Here is a 16,893-nt window from a genome sequence, read left to right as displayed (position 1 = left end):
AGTGACACCAGAATCTTGAACACATGAGATTGCCAAGGACAAATGACAGAGATTAATCCTTGGGCAGTTCCTACATTGAGAGCTTGATAGATCCTTCCCATCTCATTTTCTTCTAACAGAAAGGTAGGAGAACATGGAGTTGAACAAAGGAACAGAAAGCTTTCAAGAAGGAGTATTTTGGGGAGCCAGGGCACTTCTTATTTGGGAGAGGTAAAGCTAGAGGTGTTGGACAGAATTCAGCCTTAAAATCCAGGCAGAGTTTTTGATGTGCTTGTTATAAAGCAGGAAACCCTTATGTGATATTAAAGATACGATATCCTCCTTCCTTGGGACTAGAGAGATTCATACCCTTCTTAAGGACAGAGGCTGTGTCCAAAAGGTCTTATTTCTACCTCCTAGTATTACTGACTATAGTACCCTTCAACTTAGTTCAAAAAACTTCTTCTTTTTCCACTTTCTTTTAAAGACAGGAGGTGTGGTAATAATGCTGAGCTGAATCTGTCATGAGTCTTATAAACAAGGAAAAATTTTATCATCTTGTTCTAATGAAATCAGAGTAAAATGAGCTGGAAATAAGTTATCAGGAAACTATAAATTTACAGTGGCACAAAATCCTCAAGTTATATTTATCGCAAAATCAACCATTGTCCTCCTTGAAATATAAGAAGTAAAGTGATTGGGGTACGTTCTAGCAACTGAAAGACTTGAAGTAGAACAAATCTGGGAGAATGAGAAAGGAAGAAAGAGAAGGTTGGATTAATACAGTGGGATAGTCTAATTTGGGGTCTTAGGAATGAAACTACCATAGGTTATGGCAAAGAAAGCTCATAATAGTATGTTATTAAAACAGAAGAAATAGTTAGATCAAGGTGTTTGTTCTAAACAGCTTATAAGCATAAATCTTAGTTACCTGGATAATGACTGAAAGTGGAGTGGAGGAAAACCATGAGCTGGCCTTTCATCCCACAGCTCCATTGTTATAGTGGAAGTTTATCTGGCTTTATTGGCTCTTGCGGATCCCATTACATCTTAACAGAATGCCCTGTCTTTAGAAGGTAGTCAATAGATGCGTGTTGAGTTTGCACAAACATTTTCATCAGGTTCTCTTATTATTATTATTATTATTGAGATAAATGATGGGAGAAATAACTGGGATGTTTATGTTTTCTAAAGATGTGGAGAAGGGCTATCATATACTGCAAAATAGAAGTTTTTTTCACATACATGAAAGAGTAACTTATGAATTTGATATTGAAGCATATAAAAGAATGCAAGGTTCTGGGGATATAAGATACAAGATTTTGCAACTTTGATGAAAGGGCTTCCTTGGAAGTGGTATCGGTGAGCAATGCCCTGATCTGATTAAAAACAGAGAAGGAGAGAGATAATAAGCTAAGGAGAGAAAGTGCAGATCTGTGTGGGGATGAGTCACCTAGGGAAGATTGGTAATTGGAGGGGCTTGTGTTCTGTTTTTTTAGAGAGTGAGAGAAGTAATGAGATGGTTTGAATTAACTTACAATTCCAAATGGAGTTTGGTGCAAAGATTTCAGCATCAAACATTCAGACTCCAGATGTATGTCTGTTTAAGATTTATGGAGATAATAGCTGCTATATGGAGCAAAGGCAAGTACAGACTGCCACTCCAGGCTGTGACTGCAGCCAGGTTAGCACTGAACATAAGGTTTTGGATGAAACATGGAGAAGATGAGGAGCATTTGGACAAGGGACCCACTTATGTGTCACCCAGGGCACCAGTCGAGGGCTATGCTAGTATAGGGCTGCTATCGAGCAAATATTCAGTGAATCAGGGAAGGTTTGTTGATTGTATCAGTTTCTTGGCAGCCTGAGTTATAAATATGTGAACTGCAGGACTGGAGTACTTCAGAAGACAATACTAAGACCCCAAGGAAACTCGTATAAGGTCAAACCAAGGTGATATGGATATCTTGAGATAGAAAGAGAAACGGAAATGAGATCATGGAAAGAGACCCATGAAGGCAAACATTTCTGATAGCTTGTATATTCTCTATCCATTAAATCACATCTTATTGCCTTATTCCATATTTGGAGAGAGTCTTAGGTTTACTTTTAAAGATGCTCAAGAGTTAAAATTATCTCTTCTCCAGATCATATGCATGAATCCCTGTTAGGAACGAGGCCCATGTTTTAATGTATGTAGTATGTCACTACTTGCTCCCACCCTAGAATGAAGTTCTGACTCATGGTAGTGATGCCAGGGGAAAGCAGGCATTTGAATCAGGCATGTAAATACGGATCTCTCCTTAATCAGTTAAAAAAAAAAGGGGGGGGGGCATGTGCCTATCAGTAGAGACTGGCATCTTACCCAATTTAGATATCCTAGCATTTTTCAGATGCCCTTGTGGGTGGTGTGTGTAGGTGTGAGATACTTAAGCATTTCTTGGTGGAGGGGAGTACATTCAGGGTTTGAAGGAAAGCCTCTTGCATTGCAGACTTCTGAAGCCCCTGCTTCCTGGAGCAAGTCACCTATCCGTCGTTCTCACAAGTGAGAATGCTCCCCTATTTCCAATGCCTGTTCAGAGGATTTTATCTCCTCTGATTGATGCAGCATTTTGGGGAAACTCCTTCTAGAGAAAAATCTGGTTCTGTTCAAAGATTCCACTGAACCCACCTTTTGAGAGCAGGAATTTTCTTTTCTCAGTCAAAATGAAGACCATGAATTCCGACTTTATTATAAGCGGAGGATCCTGAATTTACTACTCACACCATTTAATAATGAACAGTGACATTTCAGTGCCAATAAAGCTGTGGGGCTATTTTTCCAAGCCTTCTTCTCATATACCCATGATTTGTGCCTTCTCATATTTCCTGTCGCCCCTCTCTCATCTCTGGGTACTAGCAGGTATCTGTATACTGTTAGCAGTGAACCGCTTCAGGTTCCTACCAGGTGGGAGGATTTTATTGTTTAATTTGACAGGGTATATCTCAGACACAATTTAAGAAAATAATTGTTTCTACTTAATCTGCCTTTGCAACATGCCAAGATAAATATAAACTCTTAGGGGACAGGAGGCCAAGATAAATGGACAAACTGTGGCTAAGGAGGAAGCTCTACCTGGCTCTCCTCTTTGGTCATGCTTTTTAAAGATGTGTTTATTTTCATCTTCTTGAAAGGCAGTGTGAAACACACACATATGCTTGCACAGGGAGAGGGAAAGAGAGATGGGCATTTGGTTTACTCATCAAATGTCTGCAATGGTTGGAGCTGGGCCAGGATGAAGCCAGGAGCCCAAAACTCCAGGTGGGTCTCCCGCGTGGGTGGCAGAGGCCCAAGCACTTGAGCCATCACCTGATGCCTCCCAGGCGCATTAGCAGGAAGCTAGATTGGAAATGGAGTAGCCAGGACTTGCAAGGGCACTTTGACAGGGGATGTGGGTGTCCCAAGCAGCAACTTAACCTGCTGTGCTACAATGCCTGCTCCTGGTACATCTTTAACTTAACCACGCCTGTGCATCTTCTGGTGTTTGGAATGCAAAGTAAGTCAAGGGGTGGTGGATAGACTGAAGGAGCAAGAATGTAGAACTGATGAGGAAACTTTTCCTCTCAACCTCAGGAAGGGTTGTGCAGGAAGTGAGCATTGGAGTAGGTGGAGGTCTGCCTATTTTTCAATCATCAGGGAAACACCGATAAAAAGAGCTGCTTTTAAGAATGAGAGAGCAGGAAGGGCCTTCTTGGGAACTTAGAGACACTGCTTTTCTGCTTAACTTCCAGCTCTCCTTCAGGCTGGATCTTTAAGGCTACTTTTGATCGTCTTTCTCAGGGATCTAAAACTCATCTTGTGTGATCCTCTACATCTTTAATCTGCCCTCTCTGACAAATATATTGCCCACTACATATATTCCCCTTTCCCTATGAAGAAGATTCCCTCCTGTACAACTTGACACAAATGGAACCTCCTTCTACTAACCCCACCTTTTTCTAATAGCTTGTAGATGCTCTATCCCTTAAATCACATCTTATTGCCTTATTCCATATTTGGAGAGATTGCTTAGGTTTACTTTTACAGATGCTCAAGAGTTAAAATTATCTCTTCTCCAGATCATATGCATGAGTCCCTGTTAGGAGCGAGGCCCATGTTTTAATGTATGTAGTATGTCACTACTTGCTCCCACCCTAGAATGAAGTTCTGACTCATGCTAGAAGCTCAGTGATGCCAGGGGAAAGCAGGCATTTGAATCAGGCATGTAAATACAGATCTCTCCTTAATCAGTTAAAAAAAAAAAAAAGGCGTGTTGTCGCTCCCCCATTCGCAGAGGAACAACACAGGACCCTGCGCTGTTCTTTTGTCTGCTCGGCCCTTCCCAGGTTTGCTGCTGGTTCTTCCCGGGTTGGCTGCCGACCCTTCCACCTTCATGGAAGGGCGGCTCCCCCTGCCATTTTCCCTACTTCCGTGGGGGAGCGGCACACCGCCGGCCGGCCGGCTCTCTCGGGGGCTACTCAGATGTTATCCGGATGTTCCCTGGTGCATGTTGTCTCTCTCCTCCTTTATAGTCCTCTTCCTCCAATCCCAACTCTGCTACCCACACGCCGAGCACGCTGCTCTCCTCCAATCAGGAGCAGGATCAGCTCCTGCAGCTTGTCAAGTTGGTGAGAGGCAGCTGTGTAAAAGTTGTTTACTCCTCTCCCAGCGCCATATTGTGGGAGAGCAGATGCATAGAATAAGTCTTAATTCCAGTAACTTAGTCTAGTCCGAGTTGCTCCCCACAGCATGTGCCTGTCAGTAGAGACTGGCATCTTACCCAATTTAGATATCCTAGAGTGACTTGCAGCCTGGTGCAACAGGGGGAGGTGGCTACCTACCATTCACACTTGGTTCTCTCTTCTCTTCACAGGAAGATGAAGTGGTCCTCCAGTGCATCGCAACTGTCCACAAGGAGCAGAGGAAGTTCTGCCTGGCAGCCGAGGGACTTGGCAATCGCCTGTGCTTCCTGGAACCCACTTCAGAAGCCAAGGTGAGATCAGTTGCCTGCCCTACACCTTTCCCTCTTGGCTTCTCATGCAGTCATTTAGGGGAGATGGTGATGAGGAGTAAATTTGAAAGGATGCTTTTATTTTTTCAAAATGGGAAGCCAACTGGGCTATCTTCTGGTGTTTGCATTCCAAACACCACTGTCCTTACATATTCTGGTTATTAATCCCTTGTCTGGATACTTAACTTACAAAAATTGTCTCTTCACTTGGTTCATTATTTCCTTTGTGGCGTGGGAGCTCCTTAGTTTGATGAAATCCCAATCGTCTATTTTTGCTTTGGTTTCCTGTGATTTTGGGGTCTGGTCTAAAAATTCCTTGCCCATTCCAGCATCCTGAAGGTTTCCCCTTTGTTTTCTTCTTGTAGTTTCAAAGTTTCAGGTCTTACATTTAGATCTTTGAATATATTTTGAGCTGAGTTTTGTACATGGTGAGAGATAGGATTCTGGATTCATTCTTCTGCATGTGGATATCCAGTTTCCCAGCACTATGTAGAAAACTATCCTTTCTCCCAATGCATGTCCTTAGCATCTTGGTCAGTGACTGATTGGGTATAGATATGTGAGTTTACTTCTAGGGTCTCTATTTTGTTCCTTTGGTTTATGTATGTTTTTTATGTCAATATCATGCTGTTTTAATTACTGTAGCTATATAACATGTAAGGAATCCAAACAACTCAATAACAAAACAACAAGTAATCCAACTTAAAAATGGGCAGTAGATGTAAATAAACATTTCTGAAAGAGTGATATATAAGTAGCCAACAGGTCCGTGGAAAAATGCTAATAGCAGGAATCATCAGGGAAATGCAAATCATAACCACAGTGAAATGTCACCTCACTCCAGTTGAATTGGATAATCAAAAAGAGAAAAACATTGGGGCAGAGTGGGTAAAACCGCTACCTGTGATGCTTGCCTCCCATATGGTGAAAGTTAGTGTCCTGCCTGCACCACTTCCAGTCAACCTCCCTGGTAATGGCCTAGAAAAAGCAGCAGAAGATAGCCCAAATGTTTAGTCCCTTGCCACCACATGGGAGACCCAGATGAAGCTCCTGGCTTTGGCCTGGCTCAGCCCTGGCCATTGTGGTCATCTGGGGAGTGAACCAGCAGATGGAAGATATATATATGTCTGGTTCTTTTTCTTTCCCTGTCATGGTGACTTTCAAATAAATCATTTTTAGAAGACAAAAAATTGCAAGTGCTGGTCAGGATGTGGAGAAAAGGGAAACTTTATACCCTGTTGCTGGGAATGTAAACAGGTAGAGCCATTGTGGAAAAGAGTGAAGCTTCTCAAAACACTAAAACTAGAACTCAGATAACCGATCAGTCCATGAACTGGGTTTATAGCCAAAGGAAATTAAATCATTCTGTGAGGAGACATCTGCTCTCCCTCCCAAATCACTGCAGCACTATTCACAGTAGTCAGAGCAGCCTAAGTGTCCGTCAGCTGATGAATGGACAAGAACATGTTGACATGTGCACCAGAGAGCACTGTTCAGACATGAAAGGGATGAAATCCTGTCGTTCACAGCGACGTGCCAGGAACTGGAGTTCACCACAAAATGAGATACGTACCACACGTTTACATTCGCGTGCACTCAAAAATGGTGACCTCGGAGCAGCTTAAAGTGTGGTTACCAGAGTCTGAGGTCAGGGGGTGGCGAGGAGAGCTGGGCAAGAGTTAATTAATGTATACTAAGTTAGTTAAGGACAAGAGGTTCTAGGGTCTCTTTTTTTTAAGGTTTATTTTATTTATTTGAAAGACAGAGTTACAGAGAGAGAGAGAGAGAGAGAGAGGGGTTTTCCATCCGCTGGATCACTTCCTAGGTAGCTGCAACAGCCAGAGCTGTGTTGATCCGAGGCCAGGAGCCAGGAGCTTCTTTCAGGTCTTGCAAGCGAGTGCAGGGGACCAAGGACTTGGGCTATCTTCTACTGCTTTCCCAGGTCACAGCAGAGAGCTGGATTGGAAGAGGAGCAGCCAGGACTCGAACCAGCGCCCATATGGGATGCCAGTGCTTCAGGCCAGTGCTTTAACCCATTGCACCACAGCACTGGCCCCAGGATCCCTTTTCTTAGTGTGTGTTTATTTTCATTTATCTGAAAGAGAGAGAAAGCTCATCTACTGGGTTTACTCTCCAAATGTTTGCAATAGCCAGGGCCAGTGCTAGGGCAGGCTCAAGCCAAGAGCTCAGAACTCCACCCAGATATCCCACCCAGGGGTCCACATCTGCTGCCTCTCAGGATATATTAGCAGGAAGCTGGATCAGAAGTGAGTAGCCCTGACTCTGCCACTCCAATATGGAATGCAAGCATCCCAAGTGGCAGCTTAACCCACTGCACCAAAATGTCTGTCCTAGTCTTGGGGTTCTGTTATACAGTAGGATGACTATAGATAATGAAAATGTACTGTGTATTTCTTCTTAAAAAACTAGATAATAGGATTTTCACCACAAAGAAACATTAAAATGTCTGAGAAAATAGGTATATTTACCCTGGTTGGATATTACACAAGGTATGCATGTATCAAAATAACACATGGTGGGGCTGGCACTGTGGCTCAGTGGGTTGAAGCCCCAGCCTACAGTACAAGCATCCATATGGGTGCCGGCTTGAATCCTGCTGCTCCACTTCCAATCCAGCTCCCTGCTAATGCACCTAGGAAAGCAGTGGAGAATGGACCAAGTCCTTGGGCCCTGCACCCTCGTGGGAGACCTGGAAGAAGCTCCTGGCTCCTTGCTTTAGATCAGCTCAGCTCTAGCTGTTAAAAGCCATTTTGGGGAGTGAACCAGCGGATAGAAGACCTCTCTGCTCCCTCTCCCCTAAATAAATCTTAAAAAAAAAAAACCCATATGATGCTCCAGAAATACGTACAACTTTCATGTGTCTGTTTATAAACATTGTTTAAAAATAACTCCTCCCACCACCACCCCCAATCCCAGGAAGCATTGAAGTAGGGGTGTGAAGAATGCAAGGTGCTCTTGCCTGTCAGTGTTCTGAAGGGCACCAGGGATGCTCTGAGTTATCATTCCCTGACCAAGAAGATTCTCTTAATATTCCCTAAACACCTTGTCTTGTTGTGAATTCCTGAAAGTCTGAGTGCATGTTCTGTACCCCCAGCTGTCATTTTGTTGCTACAGCGACTCACGGTTGCCTGAGCCTGTGTCTCACAGCAAGCACAATCTTTTCAGTTCTGACTATGCTGAGGTCGTCACTGTCTGCCTGCTGTGACCCAAAGGCAGAGGGGACCATTTGCTCTGGTCCCTGTCTGCATGGTGGCATGTAACATCATGTCTTTGCAGTTGAACTTTCCTCTTTCCATTTTGAGTCTCTGTCTGCTTTTCCTGATGCGTGTCAAATGGATCTATGTGCTCTGAATCCTTGCAATCCTTTGCAATCCTGGCAAGACATTTATATAAGTTGGGGTTCTCCAGAGAAATAGAACTAACAGAGTGGGTCTGTACGTGGGTGGATGAATAGAAAGATGGATGGGTAGATGGGTGGGTAGATGGATAAATAGAGATTTAAGATATTGGCTTGGGGCTGACACACTGTGGTGTAGCTAGTTAAGCCACCACCTGTGACGCCTCCCTTATGGGCTGATTCGAGTTCAGCTGCTCCACTTCCAATCCAGCTCCCTGGTAATGCACTTGGGAAAGGATGGCCTAAATGCTTGGGCTCCTGCAGCAATGTGGTAGGCCAAGAAGAAGCCCCTGGCTTTGGGATCAGCCTAGCTCCAGCCATTGTGGCCATTTGGAGAGTGAACCAGCAGATGGGAGCACTCTTGAGCTCGCTCTCGCTCTCTCTCTCTCTCTCTCTCTCTGTAACTGTCTTTCAAGTAAATAAATCTTAAAAAAAAGAAAAGAAAAGAAAAAAGGCTGGCACTGTGGCACAGCGGGTTAACGCCCTGGTCTGAAGCGTGGGCATGTGGGTGCCGGTTCAAGACCCGCCTGCTTCACTTCCAATCCAGCTCTATGCTATGGCCTGGGAAAGCAGTGGTGGATGGTGCAAGTCCTTGGGTCTCTGTACCCGCACGAGAGACCTGGAGGAGGCTCCTGGCTCCTGGCTTCGGATCGGTGCAGCTCCAGCTGGTGCAGCCATCTGTGGAGTGAACCATCGGACAGAAGACCTCTCTCTCTCTCTCTCTGCCTCTCCTCTCTATGTGTAACTGACTTTCAAGTAAATAAATCTTAAAAAAAAAAAGGGTCATGCCGTAGTTCAGATTAGTGAACCTGAAATTTGTAGGTTGGATCATCAGCAGGATCATCAGGCTAGAACTCAGGCAGGAGTTAATACTGCCTCTGGAGGACCAGTTGTTTTCTTTTTCAGGAAAACTAAATTGCTGCTCTTTTTTTTTTTTTTTAAAGATTTTACTTATTTGTCAGAGCAACAAAGGGTTGAGGTGGAGGGGGGTGGAGAGAGAGAGAGAGAGAGAGAAAGAGAGAAAGAGAGAAAGAGAGAAAGAGAGAAAGAGAGAAAGAGAGAAAGAGAGAAAGAGAGAAAGAGAGAAAGAGAAAGAGAAAGAGAAAGAGAAAGAGAAAGAATGAATATGAATCTTCCATCTGCTAGTTCACTCTCCAAATGGCCACAATAGCCAGGGCTGGGACAGACCAAAGTCAGGAGCCAGAAACTCCTGGTTTCCCACAAGGGTGGCAGGGGCCCCAGTACTTGGGTCATCTTCCACTGCTCTCCCAGGTGCATTGGCAGGAAGCTGTACTGGAAGTAGAATAGCCAGGACTCAGATAGCTACTCTGATATGGGATACTCACATTACAAATGGTGGGTTAACCCACTGTGCCACAATGCTGACCTTCCTGCTGCTGCTCTCAAGGCCTTTAGCTGATCAAATAAGGTATACCCAAATTCTCAAGAGTAGTTGCCTGTATTTAAAGTCAACTGATTATAAATGTTAATCCTATCTATGGGATGCCTTCACATAAAAACCTAGGTAGGTGTTTGATTAAGTAATTGGATAATTTGTCCTAGCCACATTGATAACCAATCAACCATCACACATTTTATCTAATCACAGAATCTTTTTTTAAAAATGTGGTTACATATTCAAAAAGTCCCACCTATTGGTATGTCATTTTCCACATAAGCATACAACATACATCCAGAGAGACATACAGTTGGGCTGTATCTTGGAACAAGATGTGCAGGGCGATGGCCATAGTCTCTAATAGCCCCTCTCTTTCTCCTCACTGCTTCTCCATCCCATATAGGTGGCTGATTCCTAGGGACAGGCATCAGCCAGTAGGACAGAGTCCCATTAAAACAAGTAGCAGAGGATGGACAAGGAAGATTTCTATCTTTTTTTAGACATGATTTCCCTGGGGCCTTAATTCACTTGCCTTTTTCTTAGGTATTTTTCTTTTTCATTCTCAGCAGTATAGGATAGTAGGAAGATCTTTAGATTAGACGTCAAGAAGTTAATCCACAACTATTAACTAGTCATGTGACCAAGCACAGACAAGTCACTCAACCTGTTTTCAGTGCAGTAGAAAGACTGTTAGCCTGAGAGAAGCCAGATAGTACTATTTCTTGTCATATACCCAGTGGAGTGTGAGGCAGTGATGTAAGGCAAGACTTGGGAAGTGGAGGTTAGAGTTTGAATCCTGTTCGTACTATTGGCTACCTAAGCCAACATCCTGTGCAATGTACCTCACCTTTCTACATTTCTCTTCTTCATAACCTTCATGGGAATTTAATGGTCTTTACCTCAAAAGGTTATTTTAGGATTAAAGTGTCTCACACATAAATTGCCTAGCATGTTGTAAGCTGTAAACAACCATTGGTTATTGCAATTTAACCTTGGGCAAAATATTTGAATTGGGGCTCAGTTTCTTGATCTGTAAAATGATTGCATTTCAGGAGAACTATGAAAATAAAGGGAAACTATATAAAATGCATAAAGTACTGAATCTAATACAACACACTTAATAGCTAGACTTGATAATAATTCTCTGTTAAACCTTTTGATTTACAAAGTCTTATCAGTAGGAAAGGCAGAAAGATTATGGGCAGGCACTGCAGCACAGTGGGTTAAGCTTCCACTTGGGATGCCCACATCACATCTAAGAGTGCTGGTTCAAGTCCTGGCTACTCTGCTTCCAGTACAGCTTCTTGCTAATGCACCTGGGAGGCAATGGATGATGGACCAAGTATTTAGGTTCCTGCCTCCCATGTGGGAGATCTAGTTAGAGTTCCTGGCTCCTGGCTTTGGCTTGGCCAAGCTTTGGCTGCTGTAGCCATTTGGGGAGTGAATCAGTGGGTAGAAGATCTGTCTCCTTCACCCTCTCCCTCTCTCTCCTCTTTGTGTCACTCTGCCTTTCAAATCAAAGAAATACATCTTGTTAAAGAAAAGAATTCTTCAAGTTGCCCAGGTATAAAAAAGATAAACTATGCCACTCATAAGTGCGTGCACTAGGGATAAGAAAATATCCTTCATAGATTTCACATGATTAAGTGGTCATTATTTTCATTCTAATGTAAACAGGATGGTAAAACTAGAAAATCACTGAGATATAACATACTATGTATGATTTAACACGTATCATAACTATTTTTTTCCTTTAACCTCTGTCTACATGCACCTGTTTTTGAAGTTACACTCTTAGTGGATATTCAGAAATTCTGCCTCTTTTCTTTGTTTCAACTAGTCCCATATCACTATGTAGTCTTTATGGATAGTTTTCAAAATCATTCATGTACTTTTCTTGACTTATTTTAGCTTCCTAAAGTGAATGTCCAAGAATAGAATCAATAGTATCAGAAACAAGAATATTAAAGTGCTTTCCCAAAAGGATATGCCAGTATTATAGTTGACATTTCCATTGTCATTGCATGAATATATGTCAGTTTTACAGTAAGAGGGAAGTACACCATGATAAGGTCACATTCATGGAAAAATATAGTAGGTGTTGAGAATTTTCTGTTAGCATTTCTGGGAATGACCTTCTTGATGAACCCATCTTCTGGGAGCTTTCTTGGCCACAGTTGGTTACAGCCATGCATGCTTCTTTTGACTGCCTATCCCCATCTTTTTTTTTTTTTTAACTAAATAGTTCCCTTAATTGTCTACCATCAAATTTCACAACCAGCTATAGTCATTTGTAGGTCCTTGGAACCTGAATAAGTCATGCAGTAAGGCAAGAAGGGATATTCCAAAGCCTGGCACTGATCACAGGCATGGACATTAAACACCATTCTTACCAGCTAGCTGCAGAGCCAACCACTGACCTTGAGCATTTCTAGTCAAGGTGACAGCCTCTTAAGCTAGAGAGGTAAAATTGAGATAAACCCTAGGGAGAAGAAAGAGCTCAGAAAAGAACAGATGAGATACGGTGTTCAGAATATATTCTTGGTGTACACGTCCTGAAAAGAGGTCTTACGGAAGCAGAGTGAGAAGGTAGAAGAAATGGAAGCCCAGGATCAACACCTGCTACAGACATGGAGACCATTTTTGTTTAAGGAATAAACTTCGTGCTTTTAATATATACAGATTTGGGAACTTGGTGCTGCTTCCTCCCTCTCACTCATGCCCCTGCCTTTCTTCCTCCTCCTTCTTTCTTTCCCATTCTTATTTTTTACAGAGATCAATTTTCAGTTAATTTTTATAAGATTAACCCTACACCAAGTAGAAAGTTCATCAATTAGTATGAAGAAAAAATAAATAACAAAAGCAAACAAGAAAACATTGTTCCCCAACAGTCAGAACAAGGGCTATTCTAAATCGTTGTATCTCAAAGTGTCAGATTCATTCCTATAGATTACATTTTAAGTACTCTTAGTTACCACAGATCAGAGATCAAATACCATATGGTATTTGTCCTTTGGTAACTGGCTCATTTCACTAAGTATAATGATTTTTAATTGCATCCATTTTGTTGCAAATGACAGGATTTCATTTTTTACCACTGTGTAGTATTCCATAGTGTATATATACCATAATTTCATTATCATGGAGACCCTTTAACACTTGGGACAGCTCTGGTGACTGATCCTTGTTTGCTGTGGCTGACCCTTCCCGGAAGGACTCCTGAAACTGCTGGTATTAACTGACAGTGGTAAAATTATTCAGTTTCCTTCTCAAGTAGACACAGGTCTAGGAATTAAAAAGTGCTTTCTTGGGGCTGGTGCTGTGGTGCCGTGGGTTAACACCCTGGCCTGAAGCGTCAGCATCCCATATGGATGCTGGTTCGAGACCCAGCTGCTCCACTTCCAATCCAGCTCTCTGCTATGGCCTGGGAAAGTAGTAGAAGATCACCCAAGTCCTTGGGCCCCTGTATCCACATGGGAGACCTGGAAGAAGCGCCTAGCTCCTGATCAGTGCAGCTCTGGCCATTGCGGCCAATTGGGGAATGAACTGTCGGAATTACGATCTCTCTTTCTCTCCCTCTCCCTCTCCCCCTCCCTCCCCCTCTCTCTCCTTCTCCTCTGTCTGTGTAACTCTGACTTTCAAATAAAAATAAATAAGTCTTTAAAAAAAGTACTTTCTTAAAAAAAAAAAAGTACTTTCTTTTATAGGAAGACAGCTATAACCAGAAACCAGGGAACATAGAGAATAAATTTTTAATTAATAATATTAAATGTTTATTTGCTGTCATTTTTAAGTCGAAATGTGTTCCTTGATACCAAGAATTTAATCTTTGGTCCTTACTATTCTAATCTCATCTATTTGTAACTACAGGGGGTCTTCCTTGGTTTAACTTAACATCCAGATTGATAAGATTCTTCATAGAACACTTGGCACCAGTCTTCTCAGAAGAGTGTAGGACAGGAACCAGGGCTTGCCAAAAAAAAGAAGTGTCAGACACTACTCACTGCTCTTCTGCACAATTTCCTGCAGCAGTCAGGGTGCTGAATTCTGAATTCCCCATCCCCTGACAATGACTCCAATGCAAAGGAGTAAGGGCCACAGCACGCATGGGTGAAAGTCTTCATGGCTTAAAAGCCTGATTTACTCTAGCAGTGAACGTATCTTGCAACAATTCCACAAGTATAACTTTGGGAGACCTCACAAAGGGCAGCCCCATCTATAAGAATGGCTTCAGTTGAGTGGTTGCAAAGGTGTGGCTTCCTATAAAATAATATTCTTCTCAGTCCAAATGCAAGCTACCAATAGGGGTTCATTTCCACCATAAGCATTGTATGCTGGTGCCATGATTAACAAAACATTTTTATCAGGTTGTCTCCAAGAGCAACTGAAGATCAAATTTTCATGCTGAGGGAGAAAAGGATTTCATAAGCCTTATCCCATAATAATCTTCATTGATGATGATTATGTGATTACTGTGACCTAGTCAGCTGAATTTGGAACTCCAGTGCTTTTCCAAATCCCAACTTCCACCTGCCTTAATAATAAATAGATCATCATCGAAAGTGTGAACAGTGTGGGAACTTTCTATTGGAAATTAGTTTCAACAGATCAATCTGGGTTTGTTTCACCGATTTTCATGTTGAAGAAAATGAAATAAGGTAGAACAGTTTACCCTAGTGCCCTTTAACAGCTAGCATGTCTAAAATATTTGAGCTCTAGGTGTCTGAGCATGAATTTCCATCTCCCTTTTAGATAACGCTTTGTCTGGCTTACTGATCATGGCCAATTTAAACTGAAAAATCCAATTTTCAAATTGAACATTTCCTGAGGAAATTTTATTCCCACTGTTATCACCTCCTGCTTTGAAAATGAAGGAGCCTGCTATTATTTCTGAAAGTTGTACAGGCTCTCAACTCAGGATTAAACATAAGCTATTGTGCAAACATCATTATGCAGATGACATAAATTAAGATCAAATTCTCAGCTAAAAATAACTTATTATTTTCTATTATTTTTATAATCTTTCTCCCAGGAGGGAATTTACTGTTTACTCCCAGAAAGTTAAATCTGTGAAAATTGGCAGACAGAGAGGCTCAGCCTGAGTTTGTATGCTCTTCTTTGAACTTCGGATTTATATTTTAGTAAGTTGTATTCTCTGTGGATTGGAGATCTTATGAAAGGCCAAACTGGAATAAAACTTATTCCAAAAATGTGCCATATCATACTATGAAGAGACTAATAAGTAGATATTTTGATTTTAACAAAATTATTAGCATTTTTCAGGCATCCTACGCCATATGCCAAGTTCCGCAGTGGCTGCTGGCTGCTTTTGTTTAATCTTTAGAAACCTATGAAGCAAACACTGTCCTCACTTACAGAAAAGAAAGGTATAGGGATTTAATTGACTTCCTGAAGAGTATTCATTTTAAACTTTAATCACTACCTAATTTCTTTAATATTCAGAAACATAGAAGTATCATGGATCGAGTTTACTTAAGGGTAAAATAGCCATATTACTCCATGTTGTTAGACCTTAACAAGTATGTCTCCATAACCCCTCCCACAACCTTCTACATCTGTCCAATGAATGTCTGACATTCCAAAGTTAGAATTATGCATTTTGCTTAAATCAAATGGGAGCTATTAAAATGCAAATACTCTGAGCAAGCATATGAAGCAGTGTTAAATTTTTTACAGTTATAAATGAGATTATCATGTATTTTCTTCAAAGCTAAATTTATAGAGGGGGATAAGCATTCTGTATTGTCACAAAGAGACATGGTGAAATTGAGGGGTGTCTAAACATTGACTGCACTGAGTTAGAGTAGTTCACTTGTATATTCGTCTGCCTCCCACCAGTGGATGAGCACTAAAATGGAGGTCTCTGTATAGCTGCACATAGCACAGGGGTTAATAAACATGACCCTAGAGTCAAACTGCCTAGGCAGATAACTCTTGCTCTACCACTTAATAGCTTTGTAACTATGGGCAAATTCTTTGACCTGTCTTTGCCTCAGTTTCTTCATCTTTAAAACTGTACCCTTCTTGTAGAATTACTGTGAAGATACAGTGAAATGGGCTCATAATAGCAAAAAGCTTTACAACAAGTGCCTGATACATGAAAAGTGACCTTAAGCAGTCATTTTGTTATCCCTAGCATGAGTTGTATGACTTGGTAGAGTTGCCTGTTTATTGAATTAGACTAATTAAGTATTTTGGAGGCCTAGATTTGTGAGGATCAGGACATTTTGGCTTTCAAAGTGAAATATTAAGGAGAGTCAGTAAGTTAGATGAAAACTGTTAATAAATGGATGATCTAAAGAAATAAAATGAATCAATGGAATATAAATTTTAATTATTACTGACTTCTAATTTCTGATAAGGTCAAGGGACATACTCCATGATTTAAATTTTTTGAAATTTTTTCAATGTTTTTGCAGTTTATTGAAACATATTTTATTACCTGGCATATGGTCTGTCTTTATGAATGTTTCATGTGTACTTGAATCAAATGTGTATTTTGCATTTTTTGAATTTACAATTTTTATGAATGGCAAGATAATCTTTAGTATTATTGAAATAGTCTATTTTCTTATTGAAGACTTGTCTATGTCTCCTTTTTGTTCTATCAGTTTCATTTTTTTGTATTTTAAGGCTCTACTGTTGGGTACACATGTTTAGGATTGTTGTTTTCTTGATGAATTGGTTTCATTTCTCCTTATCAAATAATCTCCTTCCTTACAGAATACTTTGATTGACATTAATCTAGTCCTAAGCTTTCTTGTTCTTACTGCTGGATTTACCATTTTTCAGCACTCTATTTTCACCTCGTTTATATATTCATAGCTTTATATTTAAAATGTATTCCTTATGAGCAGCATGCAGTGAAGTGCTATTTTCCCTCATATTTTATAATCCCTATTGCTTAATTGCAGTGTTCCTTTACATGTATTTTAATAATTGATAATGTTGAATTTTGTTCTACCATCTTTCTATCTGTTTCCTTTTGTCCTCTCTGGATGTGTTTTCTGTTCTTTGCTGTCTTCTTTAAACGAAATCATTTTAAA

The 16,893-nt window shown here is 41.2% G+C and overlaps 1 protein-coding gene across 7 annotated transcripts in view; it reads left to right on the top strand.

Annotated features, from left to right (window-relative positions):
• RYR3 (ryanodine receptor 3) overlaps positions 1-16,893 on the top strand; it is a 598,353-nt gene that overhangs the window by 173,542 nt on the left and 407,918 nt on the right. For all 7 annotated transcript variants that reach the window (XM_070053266.1, XM_070053265.1, XM_070053267.1 and 4 more), the window contains 1 exon segment: positions 4,872-4,991. In XM_070053266.1, coding sequence (XP_069909367.1) covers positions 4,872-4,991 — 120 coding nt within the window.

Source organism: Oryctolagus cuniculus, chromosome 12 (genome assembly GCF_964237555.1).
Source record: "Oryctolagus cuniculus chromosome 12, mOryCun1.1, whole genome shotgun sequence".
NCBI classification, from domain to species: domain Eukaryota; kingdom Metazoa; phylum Chordata; class Mammalia; order Lagomorpha; family Leporidae; genus Oryctolagus; species Oryctolagus cuniculus.
This window is presented reverse-complemented; position numbering and strand designations above follow the sequence as displayed.